The sequence below is a fragment of the Henckelia pumila genome, chromosome 3 (genome assembly GCF_033568475.1).
Source record: "Henckelia pumila isolate YLH828 chromosome 3, ASM3356847v2, whole genome shotgun sequence".
Taxonomy (NCBI): Eukaryota; Viridiplantae; Streptophyta; class Magnoliopsida; order Lamiales; family Gesneriaceae; genus Henckelia; species Henckelia pumila.
The window spans coordinates 127,138,053-127,160,196 of record NC_133122.1 but is presented as its reverse complement, the minus strand read 5'-3'; the positions used below and the strand labels follow the sequence as shown (position 1 = coordinate 127,160,196).

General features: G+C 41.0%; 1 protein-coding gene across 1 annotated transcript; it reads left to right on the top strand.

Annotated features, from left to right (window-relative positions):
• The first annotated feature begins 19,964 nt into the window (after positions 1 to 19,964).
• On the top strand, positions 19,965 to 21,929 carry LOC140889462 (uncharacterized). Its single transcript, XM_073297182.1, has 5 exons — positions 19,965 to 20,080; positions 20,174 to 20,591; positions 20,733 to 21,107; positions 21,306 to 21,746; positions 21,828 to 21,929. Exons 1-5 carry the CDS (start codon positions 19,965 to 19,967, stop codon positions 21,927 to 21,929), a joined length of 1,452 nt encoding a protein of 483 aa, XP_073153283.1.
• The last annotated feature ends 215 nt before the right edge of the window (positions 21,930 to 22,144 follow it).

Genomic DNA, 22,144 nt, shown 5'->3' with positions numbered 1-22,144 from the left:
TAAGTTTCATTCATGAAACCTATGTTCAATATGAAAGTATGATTTTTATCATCTATGACATGCATGAAGTAATGGAGTAAAGTTTTATGTTCATGAAATGAAAGTTATGACGGAATTTACGATGAAACAATGATGTTTCATAATGAATGAAATGATATGATGAATGATGTTAAGATGAATCATGATATGATATGTTGATGCATGAAAAGATTTTGATGTCTTATGTGTCTTTGTGGTGGCAAACACGGGATTGGTGCTCCGGTTTGGGCTCCGGAGAGGGCCTTTCCAAACATGGCTCATGAGACAGATAAGTACACGGGACTCGTGCTCCGGGATGAGCTCCGGAGAGGGCCTTTCCAAATAACGAATGTTATGAGGCTTAGTGCCATATGCTTGTTGATCAACAAGAAAAGGATGAATGTGCCCATTATGACGGTTGCCACAATTTCGCATAATTCATCACCAAATGATGAGTTTATGTTATGTTATGTTACGTTTAAATGATATTTGAAATCTCACGATTTTTACTGCATATACTTGTTGAGTCTTTAGACTCACTATACTTGAATGGTGCAGGTAATGAGGATGACATTTATGCATATGTCGACGAGTTTAATTTCGGACATGAAGAAGAGCAAGGAGTCGGACCGGCGGGCGATGCATGAGTGTGTTATGTGTTGAGTGTGATATGCTATGTCTTGAGCTATTTGCAACTTTATGATGTATTTTAAGGTTGTAAACAAGTTTTATAAATTTTAAGGTTTGGATTTGGTTTGTAAACTATTCTGAAATGTTTTAAGTAAGGTTTGATGTATGCATACATCTTTCAAAAAAAAAAAAATAATTTCTTTTCCGTGTTATTGTAAGGTTATGTTAGTTTTGTAACATCTTCATCGGTTGAGGGCGTTACAGTTTGGTATCAGAGCAATTCGCTCTGGGTTTTCTTGATTCATTCATGCATACTCGCCACGACTCCAACGCTCAGTCTTCATGTCTGTAAGTTATGATGTTTATTCGATTATGTGTATGATAATGCGATGAGATATTGTATGCATTATACATGTTAAAGTATATTTACGTATTGAATCGTGACTGAGCGGTGTGGATAATATTGGACTTTAGGACTATGGCATCACGTAAGGGAAATAACACCAACGCCAACGCCAATGCCGCTAACAACAACCATAATGATTGCGGGCCAGATAGTGAGAACAATCAAAACAACCAGTTTTTGGCGGGATTAACTGCTCTGCTTCAAGATCAAAGCCGTGCTCAGGGAGCTCAAATCCAACAGTTGCTTCAAGCCCAGACAGCTAATTCCGGAAATAACCATCCTGCGGCTAATCAAAACCCTATCTACAAAAGGTTCTTAGAGTTGGGACCACCTGAGTTCAAAGGAGAGACTGATCCTTTGATTGCGGAACAATGGTTCCAAGCTATGGAGACTGCTTTTGAATTCATGCAGATCACGGATGCGGATAGATTGAGATGTGCTACCTATATGTTCCGTGATGACGCTCGTGTTTGGTGGAATGGAGCCAAAGCAGCGTTGAACCTAACCACCCTTACTTGAAATGGATTCAAGGATGTGTTCTATGGAAAATATTTCACGGTGAGCACCCAAAACAGGTTGGCTAGAGATTTTTTGGAGATCCGTCAAGGAAACATGTCAATTGCGGAGTATGTAAAGAAGTTTGAAAGGGGAAGATACTTTGTACCGATGATTTCTGGTGATCCTGCTGAAGAGTTGAAACACTTTACAGAAGGGTTGAATGCCTTCATCAGAAAGGATGTTAGACTAAGTGGAGCGAAAAATTACAAAGAAGCGGTAGATCAGGCCATGCTGTCCGAAAAGGACAGAAACGATATTATCAAAGAGTCACAGGCAAAGAGATCTAACTATCAGGGTCGAGACCAACAAGGAAATTCTAACAGAAAGAGGCCGTACCAAGCCCCTCCTCAACACCGACCGAACCAACAACAACAACCTCGACCTCAAGGGCAGAAACAGTTGGCTCTGCCAGCACCAAAACCGGCAAATGAACCAACAGCTTGTCAAAAATGTGGAAAACTTCATTCAGGCCAATGTATGATGGGAACTGGTGTATGTTACTTGTGCAAACAACCAGGACATTTTGCAAAGGAATGTCCCCAACAAAGAGGACCGGCCAAAGGCTGAGTGTTTGCCATGACTCATGAGCAAGTGGACACAAACTCAGCCATCGTCACAGGTATGATTAATGTTTCCAGTATTCCTGCTCATATCTTAATTGATACTGGAGCTACACATTCATTCATATCTGTTGAATTTGTTAATAAATCGGGTTTGGTACCGGATAAGTCAATTTCGGGATTTAGTATATCTTTGCCTTCAGGGGAAGAATTGAGTAGTGATTTGATTATCAGAGGATGCAGTATACAGATGCAAGGTCATGAGTTGTATGCTGATCTTATTATCCTCAAAATGTCGGACTTTGACGTGATATTTGGTATGGATTGGTTGTCTTGTTACGAGGCTACCATAGACTGTAAACGGAGGACGGTTTCCTTGAAAACTAAGGATGGAGAAACGTTTCTATTCCATGCCACACCGAAAAATAATTCATCTCTTTTAATTTCAGTAGGTAAGGCATGACAACTATTGAATAAAGGATGTGAAGGTTTCCTCGCAAGTGTCACTTGCGACCAAGAATTACCTCGATCGAAACTTGAAGACGTCGAGGTAGTGAGAGATTTCCCAGAAGTATTTCCTGATGATATTGCAGGATTACCTCCAGCTAGGGAGGTAGAATTTGGGATTGAATTAATGCCCGGAACCCAACCATCTTCCAAAGCACCATACAGATTAGCACCGACTGAAATAAAAGAATTGAAGGAGAAACTACAAGAGCTACTCAATAAAGGCTTTATTAGACCGAGTATATCGCCTTGGGGTGCACCGGTATTGTTTGTCAAGAAGAAAGATGAGTCTATGAGACTGTGCATCGATTATAGAGAGCTGAATCGAGTAACAGTGAAGAACAAATATCCACTGCCAAGGATTGATGATTTGTTTGATCAGTTACAAGGGGCAGTAGTATTCTCCAAGATCGATTTGAGATCAGGTTATCACCAATTGAAGGTGAAAGATGAAGATATTCATAAGACGGCTTTCAGGACTCGTTATGGCCACTACGAGTTTTTAGTCATGCCATTTGGAGTTACCAATGCACCGGCAGTATTCATGGATCTTATGAACAGAGTGTTTCAGCCTTTCTTAGATCAGTTTGTCATAGTATTCATAGATGACATACTGATATACTCTCGTAGTTCAGATGAGCATCGTCAGCATCTAACTACAGTCTTGCAGATTCTGAAAGAAAAACAATTGTTTGCTAAGTTCAGTAAGTGTGAATTTTGGCTGGAACAGATTGCATTTTTGGGTCACATAGTTTCGGCTAAGGGAATAGAGGTTGATCCAGCAAAGATAGAAGCAATTAAAAATTTGGTTACTCCAAAGAATGCTACAGAGATACGGAGTTTCTTGGGATTAGCGGGTTACTATAGGAGATTCATTCAGGATTTCTCCAAGATAGCGCTGCCACTAACGTCATTAACTCGCCAAAGTATGAAGTTTGAATGGTCTAATCAGTGTGAGAAAAGCTTTTTAGTGTTAAAGAAAAAGTTGATGACAGCACCAGTACTAGCCATACCAGAAGGAACAGGTCGATTCGTAATTTATACATATGCTTCCAAGAGTGGATTAGGGGCTGTCTTGATGCAAGATGGAAAGGTGATAGCATATGCTTCACGACAGTTGAAGATTCATTAAAAGAATTACCCTACCCATGACCTTGAATTGGCAGCAGTTGTCTTCGCACTCAAACTGTGGAGACATTACCTTTATGGTGAGAAGTGTCAGATTTTCACTGATCATAAGAGTTTGAAGTACTTCTTCACCCAGAAGGAGTTGAACATGAGGCAGAGAAGATGACTCGAATTGGTGAAAGATTATGACTGTAATATTAGCTACCATCCGGGTAAAGCTAATGTAGTAGCAGATGCTTTGAGTCGTAAATCTGCAACCTTGAACAAAATGACAACTCAACAAGAGTTGATTGCAGATTTTGAACGACTCAGATTGGAAGTAGTTGAGCCGATGGAAGTTTGTGCCCTATCAGCCTTAACAATGGTTCCAAGTTTGCTCGACAAGATTCGAACAGGTCAGGCTTCAGACCAGCGATTATTAACTTGGAAACTTAAAGATGAAGCTAAAGGGGGTGCATTGTATACAATGAAGGATGGGATCGTGCATCACAAAGGGCAAAAGTGGGTACCAGCAGTAGATTTACTGATGGAAGATGTGATGACTGAGGCTCACACTGTACCATATTCTATTCATCCAGGGAGTACAAAGATGTTCAAGGATTTACAGATGCTATACTGGTGGCCAGGTATGAAGAAAGACATCGTTAAGTTTGTTAGCGAATGTTTGACATGTCAACAGGTCAAAGTTGAACATCAAAGGCCAGCAGGACTTCTGAAACCATTACACATTCCCACTTGGAAATGGGAAGATGTCACCATAGACTTTGTGATTGGATTGCCAATTACACAACGAAGAATGAATTCAATATGGATAATAGTTGATAGGTTGACGAAGTCAGCTCACTTTTTACCAGTTAGAAACAACTTCTCGATGAATCAATGTAGTGACCCTTACCCGGATCACCTACTAAACAGAACTTAGGCATGGTATTAACTTAAACAGATATCAGAATAAAACTGCGGAAACCATAAACATTAAATACTATCCCAAATAAAGGAATCTGTAAATCCAATAATATACAACCAAATCAAATAGCTGTATAAACCCAAACAACAGTAATAAAACCTAAGCGAAGCTCCAACCGGCCAACCTCTGACTAGCCCCTCCTGGATCCACCCTCCTCGTCCAATCGCAAACCTGCCCCATGGAATAGGGTGTCCAGAAAATACAGAGTACGAGACGTGAGCACAAAACGCTCAGTGCGAGAGTATGAGTATACATGCATGCAAAGTGAACTCCCTATAGACTCGAGGTCAAGGATCAGATAACAGAGACAGACCGGGCCCTGGTATGTAGCACGCTGTGCCGTCGCTTCAGGAGGTGGCTCCCATACCGAGATAACCGTGGATACGCCGGACCCAAATCGATGGAAGTCCATCCACTAACAGGATAGGGTACAACCCTACTAACAGACATCTCGAAAGAGATACAGCAAGATGCAAATGAATGCAACATAAATCAATGACATATAAACCATGCAGTCACATAATACATGCATACTCAGTCAGGATATCTCGAACAGTACTTCCGTACCTCAAAACAGTGCAAGCTCTACCAACTCTAGGTCCAAGCCTATAGTCTGCTCTACACTGCCAAATGATACTACTATCATTAAAGTGCTCTAAAAGCCTTAACTAAGCTATTGCATACTCCTAAATATTTATAGGAAGCAAAAGCTATACCTTCGTCCGTCGTTAGCCCTTTGATGTCGATGCCTCCAGAACTTGGGCACAACTCTGCTACGACTACCGAACGCCTCGCCGACCTCCGGACCAAGCCTACGAAGATTAGAACAGCTCCAAAAGGACTAGAATGGAAAGGAGAACTCGGAATTGGCAAATGAAAGTGAAGCCTCGGCCTTCTATTTATAGACAACGATCGGAACTTCCGATCCTGCCATCGGAGCTTCCGAAGATCCTGATCTGCCACGTGTCAAAATATCACTTGTTGACTCCGGATAGGGGTGATCGGAGCTTTCGGTCCTGATCGGAGCTTCCGATCTTGCCACACGTCATGCCTGATGTAATATCGATCGGAGCTTCCGATCCTGATCGGAGCTTCCGAACTCACCTTCGGAGCTTCCGAACTCTACCCAAGTAATTATGATTAATTCCTTAATTACTGATTTTGGTTACGGGCTACTACATTCTCCCCCACTTAAGATATTTCGTCCTCGAAATCAGATCTTAAGTACCGAATGCAAATACAGAAATCAGAAACATTCTTTATTCAAATCAAACGTTTACAGAGTTTGCAACTGAATACAACTTAAAGAATGAAATCAAAACAACTCAGGATGGTCTTTACGCATCCTGTCCTCAAGCTCCCAAGTAGCTTCCTCAGTGCCTCGACGCTGCCACTGAACTAAAACCAAAGGAATGACTTTGTTCCGTAAAACCTTATCCTTATAATCCAGGATACGAAGAGGTTTTTCAACATAAGTCAAATCCTTGTCTACCTGAATCTCAGACCGCTGCAGAATATGAGATTCATCCGCCACATACCGTCGCAACAGAGATACGTGGAACACGTCGTGAATACTGGATAGATGCGGTGGCAAAGCTAGTCGATAAGCCAAATCGCCAATGCTCTCTAAGATCTCAAACGGACCGATAAATCTGGGAGACAACTTGCCCTTAAGGCCAAATCTGAGAATCTTGCGGAAAGGTGACACTCTCATAAACACTTTCTCCCCGACCTCGAACTGCAAGGGCCTACTCTTGATATTAGCATAACTGGCCTGACGATCTTGTGCAGTCTTAATCTGTTTCTTGATTTGATCAACAATATCTATCGCCTGCTGGATAAACTCCGGTCCCTCAGCCTGTCTCTCCCCCACTTCTTCCCAGAAGAGTGGAGTATGAAAACGTCGCCCATACAACGCCTCAAAAGGTTCCATCCCAATACTAGTGTGATAGCTGTTGTTGTAAGCGAACTCGATCAACGGCAAATGATCCTGACAGGCTGAACCAAAATCCATGACGCACGCTCTAAGCATATCCTCTAACGTACGGATAGTGCGCTCTGACTGACCATCAGTCTCCGGATGATAGGCTGTACTCAAACTGAGAGTAGTACCCATCGCACGCTGAACACTCCCCCAGAATCTAGAAGTAAACCTGGGGTCCCGATCGCTGACAATGCTCACAGGCACTCCATGAAGTCGAACGATCTCCTGAATGTACATCCGTGCCATGCGATCCACAGAGTACTCTCGGCTATAGGCAATGAAATGCACTGACTTGGTGAGTCGGTCCACCACAACCCAGATAGCATCACAGTTCCTCGGGGATACCGGCAAATGGGTCACAAAATCCATTGTGATAAACTCCCATGTCCATTCAGGAATAGGCAGACTGTGAAGCAATCCTCCAGGTCGTCGGTGCTCTGCCTTGACCTTTTGACACACCAAACATCTCGAAACAAATTGATAAACACTGCGTTTCATTCCCTTCCACCAGAAACGAGTACGTAGATCCTTGTACATCTTGTTGCTCCCAGGATGAATACTCAACTTAGTGCGATGCGCCTGAGACAAAATCTCCTCTCGCAACTCTTCATCATGCGGAATCACAAGCCTACCAGACAAACACAGAAAGCCATCTGACTGATAATGAAATCCAGACGAGCTACCCTCGTTAGCTAGACAAGCTAAACGCTGGGTCTTCGAATCAGAAATCTGAGCATCTCGGATCCGCGAATACAAGGCTGGCTCAGATAATATCGCAAACATCTGGATACTCTGCATACCTTTCTTATGCTTGAAGGTATAACCTGAAGTACAACAGTCACTGATCGTACTAGACATCGAACAAGTCTGAAGTGCGGATAGTCGCACCTTGCGACTCAAAGCATCAGCGGTGAGATTAGCAGCTCCCAGATGGTACTTAATCTCGCAATCATAGTCCTTAAGCAAGTCCATCCAACGTCTCTGCCTCATGTTCAACTCCGCCTGAGTGAACAAATACTTGAGACTCTTATGGTCGGTGAAGATATCAAATTTCAAGCCATACAGATAATGACGCCAGATCTTCAAAGCAAACACAATGGCTGCTAATTCCAAATCATGGACTGGGTAGTTGTCCTCGTGAAGCTTCAGCTGTCTAGAAGCGTATGCGATCACATTCCCATTATGAGTCAGGACACAACCTAACCCCTGAAGAGAAGCATCCGTGTAAACTACATACCCTCCAGATCCTGACGGTAATGCCAACACCGGTGCAGAAGTCAACCGCCGTCGAAGCTCACAAAAATTCTCCTCACACTCGGAGGACCACTCGAAATCCACACCCTTGCGGGTAAGCTGCGTCAACGGTCGAGCTAACTGAGAGAAGTTCAGAATGAAGCGATGATAATACCCTGCTAGACCCAGAAAACTACGGATCTCAGCAACTATCGTCGGACGCGACCAATTAAGTACCGCTTCAATCTTGCTTGGATCAACAGAAATCCCCTCCCTGGATATGATATGGCCAAGAAATACCACTCTATCCATCCAGAACTCACACTTGCTTAGCTTGGCGTACAACTGCTCATCTCGAAGAGTCTGTAGTACCAACCGCAAGTGAGAAACATTCTCTTCCATATTACGTGAATACACCAAGATGTCGTCAATGAAGACCACGACAAACTTGTCCAAATACTCCCTGAAGACACGGTTCATCAGATCCATGAATATAGCCGGCACATTAGTCAAACCAAATGGCATCACTAGGAACTCGTAATGCCCATAGCGAGTACGGAATGCAGTCTTGGCTACGTCCTGATCACGGACTCTCAACTGATGATACCCATATCTCAAGTCAATCTTGGAGTAAACTGATGTGCCCTGCAGCTGATCGAATAAGTCATCAATACGAGGCAATGGATACTTGTTCTTCACAGTGACTCGATTCAGCTGCCGATAGTCAATGCACAGCCGCATCGACCCATCCTTCTTCTTCACGAAGAGAACAGGAGCTCCCCAAGGGGATACACTAGGACGAATGTACCCTTTGTCCAAAAGATCCTGTAGTTGATTCTTCAACTCACGCATCTCTGATGGAGCCAGACGATACGGTGCTCTAGAAATAGGCGAAGTACCCGGCATCAACTCTATGCCAAACTCGACTTCCCTAGCAGGAGGAAAACCCGGAATCTTATCAGGAAATACATCTGGAAATTCATCCACAATAGGAATGCTCTCTATCCCAATGCTCTCAGCGGACAAATCTACTGCATAGATAAGGTAGCCTTCCCCGCCAGACTCTAGAGCTCGACAGGCTCTCAAAGCTGATACCAAAGGCATCGGGGGTCGCGCTCCCTCACCATAGAAAAACCAGCTCTCACTCCCTTCCGGATGAAATCGTACTAATCTCTGATAGCAGTCCACTGAAGCTCGATAGGTAGTCAACATATCTATTCCCAGAATGCAATCAAAGTCGTCCATCGCCAGGACCATGAGATTCGCAATCAAAATGTTACCCTCAAGCTCTAAGGGGCAACTCATCACTAGACGCTTAGCCAAAGCAGATTGGCCCGTCGGAGTAGAAACAGACATCACTACGTCTAGTGCAATGCATGGTAACTTATGTCTCTTAACAAAACGTGCAGAAATGAAGGAATGAGATGCACCAGTGTCAATAAGTACAAGAGCAGGTATACCATAAAGCAGAAATGTACCTGCGATAACTTTCTCATTCTCCTCCACAGCCTGATCATGTTCTAGGGCAAACACCTGGCCAGAAGCTCGTGGCCTCAAATGAGAACTCCCAGCAGATTGTCCCTGTGACCTCTGCTGTACGGTGGCCTAAGAACCAGATCCTGAACCAGATCTAGAACCGACTCCCCCAGATAGTGGGCAATCTCTCCGGATATGACCAGTCTCTCCACAATGGAAACAAGCTCCAGAAGCTCTACGGCACTTGTCGGATGGATGGTTCTTCCCACAGTGATCACACTTGTCCTTCTTACCGTAACGGACAACACCTCCAGAACCAGAGGAAGAAGAAGGTCCATACTTCTTGAAATGGGCACGGGGACCCAAAGAACTAGCAGGTCTCGACTGAGAGAAAGACTTGTTCCGCCGAATGCTGTCCTCTGCCTGGTGACAACGGCTCACCAAACCCTCGTAGGAAATGTCGTCGCCAATCGCCACACGGTCATGGATCTCAGGGTTAAGGCCCTGAAGGAACAGATTATACTTCATCTCTGAGCTATCAGCAATCTCGGGGCAATAGGATAGCAGATCAAAGAACCTCTGCTGATACTCATCCATAGACATGGCTCCCTGTCGCAGACTCAGTAGCTCGCCTGCCTTCGACTGTCGGAGTGCAGGAGGAAAATACCGCTTTTGGAAAGCTGTGCGGAACTCGGCCCAGGTGGCCACTCCTCTCGCCGCAACAAAAGGTGCAGAAGTAAACCTCCACCACCTGCGCGCACGCCCATCCAGAAGATAGCCAAGAGTCTCCACCTTCAGCTCCTCGGTGCATTGGAAAGTCTGAAAAGTCGTCTCCATGCGGTCTAACCAGTTCTCCGCATCCTCCGGAGACTCACCTCCAACTAAGGGCTTAGGACCCATAGCTAAGAATCGACGCACAGTGAAACGCTCGTCGTCATGATGACGATGACGCCGTTCTCGACGAGGCTCCCGGTCGGCATCACCCCAACGCCCACCAACACTGCCGTGAGAACTCCGGTCGTCACGATTTGCCATCTACAAAAATACCTCATGATGAGACTAAATCCAAAGAATTATTTTGCATGCTTTGACACCATAAATGTAGTGACCCTTACCCGGATCACCTACTAAACAGAACTTAGGCATGCAATTAACTTAAACAGATATCAGAATAAAACTGCGGAAACCATAAACATTAAATACAATCCCAAATAAAGGAATCTGTAATTTATCCAATAATATACAACCAAATCGAATAGCTGTATAAACCCAAACAACAGTAATAAAACCTAAGCGAAGCTCCAACCGGCCAACCGCTGACTAGCCCCTCCTGGATCCACCCTCCTCGTCCAATCGCAAACCTGCCCCATGGAATAGGGTGTCCAGAAAATAAAGAGTACGAGACGTGAGCATAAAATGCTCAGTGCGAGAGTATGAGTATACATGCATGCAAAGTAAACTCCCTATAGACTCGAGGTCAAGGATCAGATAACAGAGACAGACCGGGCCCTGGTATGTAGCACGCTGTGCCGTCGCTTCAGGAGGTGGCTCCCATACCGAGATAACCGTGGATACGCCGGACCCAAATCGATGGAAGTCCATCCACTAACAGGATAGGGTACAACCCTACTAATAGACATCTCGAAAGAGATACAGCAAGATGCAAATGAATGCAGCATAAATCAATGACATATAAACCATGCAGTCACATAATACAAGCATACTCAGTCAGGATATCTCGAACAGTACTTCCGTACCTCAAACCAGTGCAAGCTCTACCAACTCTAGGTCCACGCCTATAGTCTGCTCTACACTGCCAAATGATACTACTATCATTAAAGTGCTCTAAAAGCCTTAACTAAGCTATTGCATACTCCTAAATATTTATAGGAAGCAAAAGCTATACCTTCGTCCGTCGTTAGCCCTTTGATGTCGATGCCTCCAGAACTTGTGCACAACTCTGCTACGACTACCGAACGCCTCGCCGACCTCCGGACCAAGCCTACGAAGACTAGAACAGCTCCAAAAGGACTAGAATGGAAAGGAGAACTCGGAATTGGCAAATGAAAGTGAAGCCTCGACCTTCTATTTATAGACAACGATCGGAACTTCCGATCCTTGATCGGAACGTCCGAACCTTGATCGGAACGTCCGATCCTGCCATTGGATCTTCCGAAGATCCTGATCTACCACATGTCAAAATATCACTTGTTGACTCCGGATAGGGGTGATCGGAGCTTTCGGTCCTGATCGGAGCTTCCGATCTTGCCACACGTCATGCCTGACGTAATATCGATTGGAGCTTCCGATCCTGTTCGGAGCTTCCGATCCTGATCGGAGCTTCCGAACTCACCTTCGGAGCTTCCGAACTCTACCCATGTAATTATGATTAATTCCTTAATTACTGATTTTGGTTACGGGCTACTACAATCAATATGCAGAGTTGTATATTCGAGAGGTAGTTAGATTGCATGGAGTTCTAGCAAGGATAGTCTCTGACAGGGATCCCAGGTTCACATCAAACTTTTGGAAGAGTCTACATCATGGATTGGGGACAAAGTTAGCCTTCAGTACAGCTTTTCATCCACAAACAGATGGACAATCTGAGCGAGTGATTCAGATACTGGAGGATTTACTTAGGGCTTGCATGATTGACTTCGGAGGAAATTGGGAATCGAAATTGCCTTTAGTGGAGTTCACATATAACAATAGTTATCAAGATACTATTGGAATGGCTCCTTATGAGGCTTTGTATGGGAGAAAGTGTAGGACTCCATTGCATTGGGATGAAGTGGGAAAAAAGCTGTATTGGGACCAGAAATAGTGCAATAGACAATCGACATGATAGCAAAAGTCAAGGACAGAATGTTGACAGCACAGAGTCGACAGAAAAGCTACGCCGATAAGAGGCGTAGAGACTTGGAGTTTCAGGTAGGTGATCATGTGTTCTTGAAAGTGTCACCTTGGAAAGGAGTTTTGAGATTTGGGAAGAAAGGAAAGCTGAGTCCGAGATATATAGGGCCTTTCGAGATCCTAGACAAGATTGGAGAAAGAGCCTATCGATTAGCATTGCCTCCAAATCTAGAAGGAGTACACGACGTCTTCCATGTCTCGATGTTGAGGAAGTATATCTCAAATCCTTCCCATGTCATTCGTCATGAACCAGTTCAGTGGACGCCATACTTGTCATATGAAGAGGTACCTATCCAAATTTTGGATACACAAGTCCGAAAGTTGAGAAACAAAGAGATCAAGATGGTAAAGGTCTTATGGCGCAATCAATTAGTGGAAGAGGCTACTTGGGAGACTGAACAAGATATGCGTAGCCAATACCCAGAATTATTTGGTGAGTCGAATTTTGAGGACAAAATTCTTTTAAGGAGGGTAGAGTTGTAAGGTCCAAATCCACTAAACTCACTTACGATGATTTTAAAATAATTTTTATGATTTTATGCCATAAATTGTTTAAGTTATGATTTAATGATTATGGTTTCATGATATAATTATTTTATGTTTAACGCTTTCGATTAAGTTAATGGTTTCAGGTCGAGTTTGATTTTGGAATCATGGGACGAGGCTAACCTACGAACGAGATGATAGAGAGTATTTTTACGAACGTTTTAATTATAATATTGATATGTTTTTTATGCATGAGTCGGGGGATGGTATTTTTATCAGACGAGTCGGGACGGGTGACTGACTGCATTTTATAGATGAACACACATTATGTATTGAATGATCATTATCCTATCTATCTACCCGGTTCCCCACCCCATTACTTCCCATGTCCCCTTGTTCCCTTGACTCTCTCTTCTTCCCTATCCTCTACACGATTCTTTCCCCTTCTCTCCATTCTATCATCTTCTACTTCTTGTTTCTTTATTGAACCTTCACGGTTCTTCAAGAAAGTCACAAGCCAAAGTTCCAAATCTCGTTCTTGGTGTGGTTAGCTCGTTGCCAAGAATCCGAATCAACTTCGTCTTCATTTCAAGGCAAGTACAAATTTAAAAGATTTTGAAACCCATTCAAGCTATTATGTATTTTGATATGAATTGTTGTGTGTTGAAATATGTATGCATGATTTTCATGAATTTCAAGAGCGTGAAGTTATGATTTTACGAGATCGTGAAGCGCAGGTTGTTCTTGTCAAGTACTTGAGTTGATTCAAGAGGTTCATGTTCTTTTAAGATTTTAATGTTTTGAAGTTAGTTAAACCATGTTCAATTACAAGAAAATGAGCTTTGATGATTTATGTAGTTAGGATGTTGATTAAAAGAAGTTTATGTTTGAAGTTTGAAGTGTTGAAATTGTGTTTGGTGGCATTGGATTACCTATACTTGTTATGATTTTGAGGATAACAATTAGGGTAATAATCCAAATGATATGAGGCCAATTCTATTTGAAATCTAGATTATTTATCTATAACTTTCATGTTTTGAGTTTTGTCAAAATAATTTTGGAAGATTGGTCAAAATCACCCCAAATTGTGTAGAGTGTTTTGATTTCCCGGCAGTGACACATTTAGGGAGAATGAGCAAAACGTTTTCGGCAAACTCCAATTGAGGTGCGGTTTTCGGCATTAGAAAGCCAAGATCCAGAGCTACAACTTTCATTTTTGCCACGTTTTCAAATTCTAACTTAAAAATAGAGTTTCGGAGCGAGCAAGATGAACCATTTGCGCAGGTCAGGCGCACCCGCGCCTAGAAGTTGAGCGGCCGCGCCTTTCACTCGAAATTCATGATTTGTTTATGTTATTTTAGGGTCCTAAATTCATGATTATGATCTTCAAAGTCTTATAAAATATATTTAAGAGTTTCTATGCAAAAGGTTTCAAGTTTTAAGTCAAGAACGACAAGAACGACTTACGTGGATCGATTATGCTATGTGATGCATGTAAATGTCTAAGTTTCATTCATGAAACCTATGTTCAATATGAAAGTATGATTTTTATCATCTATGACATGCATGAAGTAATGGAGTAAAGTTTTATGTTCATGAAATGAAAGTTATGATAGAATTTACGATGAAACAATGATGTTTCATAATGAATGAAATGATATGATGAATGATGTTAAGATGAATCATGATATGATATGTTGATGCATGAAAAGATTTTGATGTCTTATGTGTCTTTGTGGTGGCAAACACGGGATTGGTGCTCCGGTTTGGGCTCCGGAGAGGGCCTTTCCAAACATGGCTCATGAGACAGATAAGTACACGGGACTCGTGCTCTGGGATGAGCTCCGGAGAGGGCCTTTCCAAATAACGAATGTTATGAGGCTTAGTGTCATATGCTTGTTGATCAACAAGAAAAGGATGAATGTGCCCATTATGACGGTTGCCACAATTTCGCATAATTCATCACCAAATGATGAGTTTATGTTATGTTATGTTACGTTTAAATGATATTTGAAATCTCACGATTTTTACTGCATATACTTGCTGAGTCTTTAGACTCACTATACTTGAATGGTGCAGGTAATGAGGATGACATTTATGCATATGTCGACGAGTTTAATGTCGGACATGAAGAAGAGCAAGGAGTCGGACCGGCGGGCGATGCATGAGTGTGTTATGTGTTGAGTGTGATATGCTATGTCTTGAGCTATTTGCAACTTTATGATGTATTTTAAGGTTGTAAACAAGTTTTATAAATTTTAAGGTTTGGATTTGGTTTGTAAACTATTCTGAAATGTTTTAAGTAAGGTTTGATGTATGCATACATCTTTCAAAAAAAAAATAAAAATTTCTTTTCCGCGTTATTGTAAGGTTATGTTAGTTTTGTAACATCTTCATCGGTTGAGGGCGTTACACCTACTGCCTTGTTTCTTCACATGACCCGCTCGATCGGTAGAAGTTGGCAGATCGAGTGGGCAACTTTTCTTCAAAAATCTTCAGCATTTCTCTTGCTCCATAATTTCGTCCATGCATCAACCAAAATGCACAACCTAGCCAAAAAACCGGGAAACAATCATGTAGACAAAAAATATGCAATACGAAGTTTCAAGTCAATCCTTTAGGTTTTGCCGCAGGTGTTTCCACACCTGGTCGTAACACCTCACAAAGGTTAGTCTGTTTAAATTCCTCAATTACTGATAATGTGTGTAATAATGATTCAGGTGATGTCATACTATCCATGGAAGAAGCTCGGATGATGTTTGAAGAACTACATGCTGACTGGATTGAAAGAAATAAGATGAACACCATCCTTTCAAAATAAAATTCTGATATAAAGGCTGATGTGTCAAGGCTTGAAGTTATGCTAAGTAAGAAAGACATGGAGTTAAGTCAAGTAAAAGAAGAACTGGAAAAAGCAAAAGCTACTTTGGACAAGTTTAATTCAAGCACTAACAAGCTTGATTCACTACTCAGGATGGGAAGAGTTGGTACGACTGGTTTAGGTTTTGAAAATAGCACATTTGAGGTTGGTGAAAGTTCAAAAGGCCCTGTGTTTGTCAAAGAAAGTAGATGTACTGAAATCTCAACCAAAAAGGCCACACCAACTAATCCTCCAAAACCAAAGCCACAACCTACTGTTCCTACAAAACCTAATAGGAAAGGTAAGTACATTTGTCACTACTGTCATAAACCTGGTCATATCAAACCATACTATTTCAAGCTGCAGGATGACTACAGACAGAGATCTGCACCGAAGGTGTTGCCTAAGGTGTTGTCAACACCCTTCCACAACATCTATAGAAACATATCTACTATAAGAAAAGTTTGGGTACCAAAAGCTGATATTCAATGCTATATGATTTATACTGCTTTGAGAACTAATGTTTCAGGTGCTTTGTACTTTGATAACGGTAGCTCACGTCATATGATAGCTTCCAAGGAGTTTCTCACTGATTATGTTGAACAGAAAAGTGGAAAAGTAACCTATGGAGGTGGTTCAAAGGGAAACATTGTTGGAAAAGGAACACTGGATATTGCTAGTTTGCCTAAGCTTCGCAATGTGCTTCATGTTAAAGGGCTTACCGCAAACTCAATAAGCATTAGTCAACTTTGTGATGATAATTTGCATGTGCAATTTGATAAGAAATTATGCAAAGTATTTAATAGTTCTAATTTGTGTGTCATTACAGGTACGAGGTCATCTGAAAACTGCTATCAACTTGGAGAAGAGATGGCTTGTAGGCACAAAAAAGTGACTGAATTTGACCTATGACATAAAAAAATTGGGTCATGCAAATTTTAAGATACTAAAGAACTTGTGTAAGTTAGATGCTGTCAGAGGTATTCCTAACTTGAAATCTAGTATTCCATTTGTGTGTGAAGCATGTCAAAAAGGAAAGCAGACTAGGGTGTCACACGAGGTGTTGCCAACATCTGTGACAACACGCTGTCTTGAGCTTGTACATATGGACTTGATGGGTCCAATGGATGTTGAAAGATTTGGTGGTAAGAAATATTCTTTTGTTTATGTGGATGATTTTTCACGATATACATGGGTAAAATTTTTAAGAGAAAAATCAGACACATTTGAGGTATTCAAGAAACTGCTCACTAAGGTTTCGAATCTCCACAATCTGAAGGTAATCCGGATTCGTACTGATCATGGTAAGGAGTTCGAAAACTCTTCATTTGCAAGTTTGTGTGATAAGAAAGGAATTTCTCATGAATTTTCTGCTCCTAAAACTCCACAACAAAATGGAATTGCTAAAAAGAAAAATAGGACTTTGCAAGAAATGGCAAGAGTGATGTTGAGTTCGAAAAATATTTCAAAACGTTTTTGGGCTGAAGCCTTGAATACTGAATGTCATATTTCAAATAGAGTTTATTTGAGGAATGGTACTACTATGGCATCCTATGAAATTCTCATGGGAAAGAGGCCAAACCTTAAATATTTTCATGTTTTTGGATGTGTATGTCACGTTTTGAATGATAGGGATCATCTAGCCAAGTTTGATGCAAAGATTGATAAGTGTATGTTCTTGGGATATTCATCAAATAGCCGAGCCTATAGTATGTATAACCTGAAAACAAGGACTATTTTTGAGTCTATTAATATTGTATTTGATGATTTTTCAGATCTAAAAAAGAAAACAGCTGAGGATGAAGTTGAATATCTGCTTGATAATTCTGGAAATTTAGATGTTGTCCAAGGTGTTACAACACCTCCGAAAACACCTTCTGCAGAAATTCCAGAAACAAAAGATGAACAGCTTACTGAGGAGATTAATGACGAGAACAATGAGGTGAATAAATTTGGAAAGAATATTCCAAGAAAAATTCAAAAGAATCATCCTACCTCACAAGTCATTGGAGATGTACATGGAAACATGAAAACTCGAAGGAAAGAGAAAGTGGATTATCGAAAGATGGCAGGTTTAATGTGCACGAGTTCTACATATTCTCAGGTAAGATTTTCTTGTTTCATGTCAAACATTGAACCCAGAAAGGTTGAATAAGCTTTAAAGGATGAATTTTGGGTCAATGTTATGCATGAAGTGTTAGAACATTTTGTTAGGAATGATGTTTAGTACTTGGTACCATGACCTGCTCATGGTAATGTTATTGGAACTAAGTGGATTTTCAAAAATAAAACTGATAGTTATGTTTTTAGTGCATTTGTTAGTGTCATTTTGTTGTTGTTTTGCATTTGTTTACGTGTTTTATTTATGCATTTTGTTCGTATTTCATTTTTTGTGTTTGCATGATTTATTTCCCGGTTTTGTGGTTAGGTTGTACATTTTGGCGGGACTAGGACGGAACTTTGGAGTCATGGAATTGCTGGAAAATTTCTGAAGAATTTGCGCCACTCGATCTGCAGCTTTTAACCGATCGAGCGGGCGCCTATTTGATGAAGACAATAGCCTTTGGATTTTTGGTCGCTCGATCTGCAACTTCTTACCGATCGAGCGGGGCACGTATTTTGAAAACAGAAGGTTGGGATTTTGGCTCGCTCGATCGGCCAATGTTTACCGATCGAGCGAGCATCGCTATTCGGGAAGAATTTTATAATTTTGGAAATTTTGTTATTTTGGACTCTAGGCTTTATTAGGCTTTTAATTCCGTTTTAGGGAGATAATTATCAGACTTTGGAGATCTCTAAGGCGGCTAGGTTCTATTCTTTGAATCTCTCTCTTAAGTTTTCTTCTCTTCTCTTGAATTTTTCTTGAGTTTTCATGAATCGTTGTAACTAAACTTTTATACTTGGTTGAGGGAAACGAAACCTTGATATAATTTATTAATGAGATTCGAATTGCAGTGTTTAATTCTTGTTAAGTATCAATATTTGATATGGTTTATTTCATGCTTGTGTGTTTGATTATTAGATTGATCACCTGATAATTCTTTCGTACAATCTATTGCTAAATTAGAATTCAAATCCATAATTGTTTGAATCAACTAATTTTCGAAGCAACTACGTTTGATATTTTCTGTTGTTGAATTTATTAATTCGTAGGGTCAAGTATTGACTAGGCTAAATACAACCGCTGGTGTTTGTGTTGTCTAGGTTCGTCAGTTTTACTAGTTTGAATGCTATCGTAAATTTAAATCTAGATCCCCGGAATCCGAGTTAATTTATTGGTATGGGCTAATCTAGAATGTTGTTTTCTGATTAGCTAAACTTAAGGTGAAACAGGAATTTGATTTTCAATGATGAATATTTAATATGATTAATTATTTTTAGGGAATCGATGATTGAATGAATGAATATCAAGGGTGTAGTCGACCAATACCAAGTCTCGTCTCTTATTGATTTTTTCGGTTTAATTTTCAATCTTGCATGTTAGTGATTATATTTATTTTAATTGCTTAAATTTTCAGTAGTTAATCTCAAACCTCAAAACCCTCATTTTTATTTTGCATAGGACACATTAAATTTAACTTTTCTCGTGGGAACGATCCCTACTTGCAATACTACATTTTTCATTGTTTAATCTGAGTTGGGTTAATTTGGGCGCGACACGACTAAGCGCTACCAAATTTTGGCGTCGTTGCCGGGGAAGGCGTTTAGTTTATTTGTGTTCTTGTTTTTTATTTTTATTTTATATTCTTTCCCAGTGCTTCTCGGGTTTGTTAATGCTTACAGGAGAATCTTCTGAAGAAGAATTCCCCTACGATTCAGAGATAGAGAGAACGCTCCGTAGAAGAAGGAAGAAGGCTCGTGGGAAATAAGAAAAGGACGAGCTACGGACTGAAATTCCTGAGGAAGAGATGGCTGCCAACGCGAATCTGAGTCTTAGACAATTGGGCACTCCTGACCCCAATCAACAACCTTTATGCATTACTTTTCCTACATTAGAAAATTATGCTACTTTTGAGCTTAAGTTTGGATTGATTCACTTATTGTCTTCTTTTCATGGTCTTGCAGGTGAGGACCCTAACAAACACTTGATGGAATTCCATGTGGTTTGCACAAGTATGAAACCCCATGGAGTGACAGAGGAGCAGATTCAGCTGAGAGCTTTTCCTTTCTCTTTGAACAGTGCTGCTAAGGATTGGCTATATTACTTACCCTCTGGATCCATCACGACTTGGACTGAGATGAAAAGAATTTTTCTGGAGAAGTACTTCCCAGCTTCTAGAGCAGCAAATATCAGGAAGGAAATATATGGGATAAAGCAATACACAGGGGAATCACTTCATGAATACTGGGAGCGGTTCAAAAAGTTTTGTGCTAGCTGTCAGCAACATCAGATAAGTGAAAACCAATTAATTCAATTGTGCTATGAAGGTTTATTGTCTCATGACAGGAATATGCTGGATGCGGCCAGCGGAGGAGTTTTTGTGGATAAAACTCCAGTCCAAGCAAGGAATCTGATAGAGAACATGGCCGCCAATTCTCAACAATTTGGAACCGTCAGGAGTAATCCAAAACCCGGAAGGAATATTGAGGTAAATGTTTATTCCCTTGAACAGCAACTGATTTATCTGACGTCTCTTGTGCGTCAAATGGCTGTAGGGAATGGACAAAATATGAAGGTTTGTGGAATTTGCACTGCAAGGGGACATGCGACTGTCATGTGTCCCACACTTCAAGAGGGATCGGCTGAGCAATTCAATGCAGCAGGAGGATTTCCCGAACCACCACAACGAAAGTATGATCCATACTCCAACACATACAATCCTAGTTGGAAGGATCATCCAAACCTGAGATATGGGAACCCGCAAGCAATTCAATCACCACCGCACAATCCATCTTAGAGGCCGTCGTACCCCCAACAACCACAGCATCCTCAAGTCCCCACGCCTGGTGAGTTTCTAGAAAACATTGTTAAGGATCTTGCTACTAATACTGCCTCTTTTCAACAGGAAACTCGAGCAAATATCCAACAGTTGAACACTCAAATGGGACAGTTGGAAACCGCAGTGAACAGGTTGGAGGCACTGAATTCGAACAGCCTACCATCACAGACTGTGGTGAATCCGAGGGAGAATGTGAGTGCAATCACCTTGAGGAGTGGAAAGGAGTTGAAGGTTAGTGAAGAAGTGGTAAAAGAACCAGTACAGAACAAAGATGAGCAGGAATCCAAGGTAGAGGAGGATGACACAATTCAGGAAGAACCTAGAGGTAAGTTCCCTCCTTTTTCCGAGTATAAACATGTAGCCCCTTCTCCCTTAGAATTGAAAGAGTGTAGGAAAAATTATGGAATTAAGGGGTTGTATGAAGTGTTTCGTAGATGTGAGGTAAATATCCCTTTGTTAGATGCTATTAAACAAGTACCTCATTATGCTAAATTTTTAAAAAAATTGTGTACTGTGAAGAGAAAACAAAAGTTAAAGGGATGTCAGAAAGTTGAATTGGGAGAACAGGTCTCTGCCGTAATTCAAAGAAAGGTACCTACAAAATGCAAGGATCCAGGTATGTTCTCAATTCCTTGTAAGATAGGAGATGTTCAGCTTGATACGGCCATGTTAGATTTAGGAGCGTCGATCAATGTCATGCCATATTCTGTGTATGCTTCCTTAAAACTAGGGCCTTCTACTGAAACTGGAATTGTTATTCAAATTGCTGATAAATCTACAATTTTTCCAAGAGGAGTGCTAGAAGATGTTCTTGTGCAAGTTGAAAATTTGGTCTTTCCTGCTAATTTCTATGTGCTTGATATGAAAAATAATGATTTGAATAGTCCAATTTTACTAGAAAGACCATTTTTGAATACTTCAAAGTCTGTTATAGATGTGAATAATGGTACTCTTACTATGGAGTTTGATAGGGAGGTTGTTAAATTTCATATTTTTGATACCCTGCAAATTCCTGATTATGAAAGTGTTATTAATAATCTTGATGTCACTAATCACTTGTCGCAAGAACACAAGAATGTTGTGAATGGGAATAAAATTAAGGAAGTTATTGCAAGAACTATGGAGAATTTTACTACTTAAAGTGTTCATTCTGAACTGCAGGCATCCAAGAAATCCAAGAAGAAGAAGAAAAGACCAAAACTCTCTACGAAACTGTGTAAGTGGGTGAAGGTGGACAAGGGAATTAGATATGAACCACCATGATGAACTGAAGCATGCAATCGAGCTATAGACTCAAAGTAAATTTAGCGCTGACTGGGAGGCAACCCAGTATTTTTTTTCCTTTTTGTTTTATTTGATTTTATTTCTTTTTATTGTTTTGGTTTTTTTTTTGTTTTAATGTGTTTTTCGGAAATTGTTGAAAATTCAGAAATAATAACAAAATTTTTTTTTTTCGGGGCTCGTTTGATCGGTCACAT

Bases quoted from the DNA above. Each gene is read 5' to 3' on its own strand.
- LOC140889462 (XM_073297182.1), top strand. From the start codon at position 19,965: ATGAAAAGAATTTTTCTGGAGAAGTACTTCCCAGCTTCTAGAGCAGCA. The intron at 21,108-21,305 runs GTAAATATCCCT...ATTCCTTGTAAG, and splicing joins AAGTGTTTCGTAGATGTGAG to ATAGGAGATGTTCAGCTTGA. The intron at 21,747-21,827 runs GTGAATGGGAAT...TCTGAACTGCAG, and splicing joins CGCAAGAACACAAGAATGTT to GCATCCAAGAAATCCAAGAA.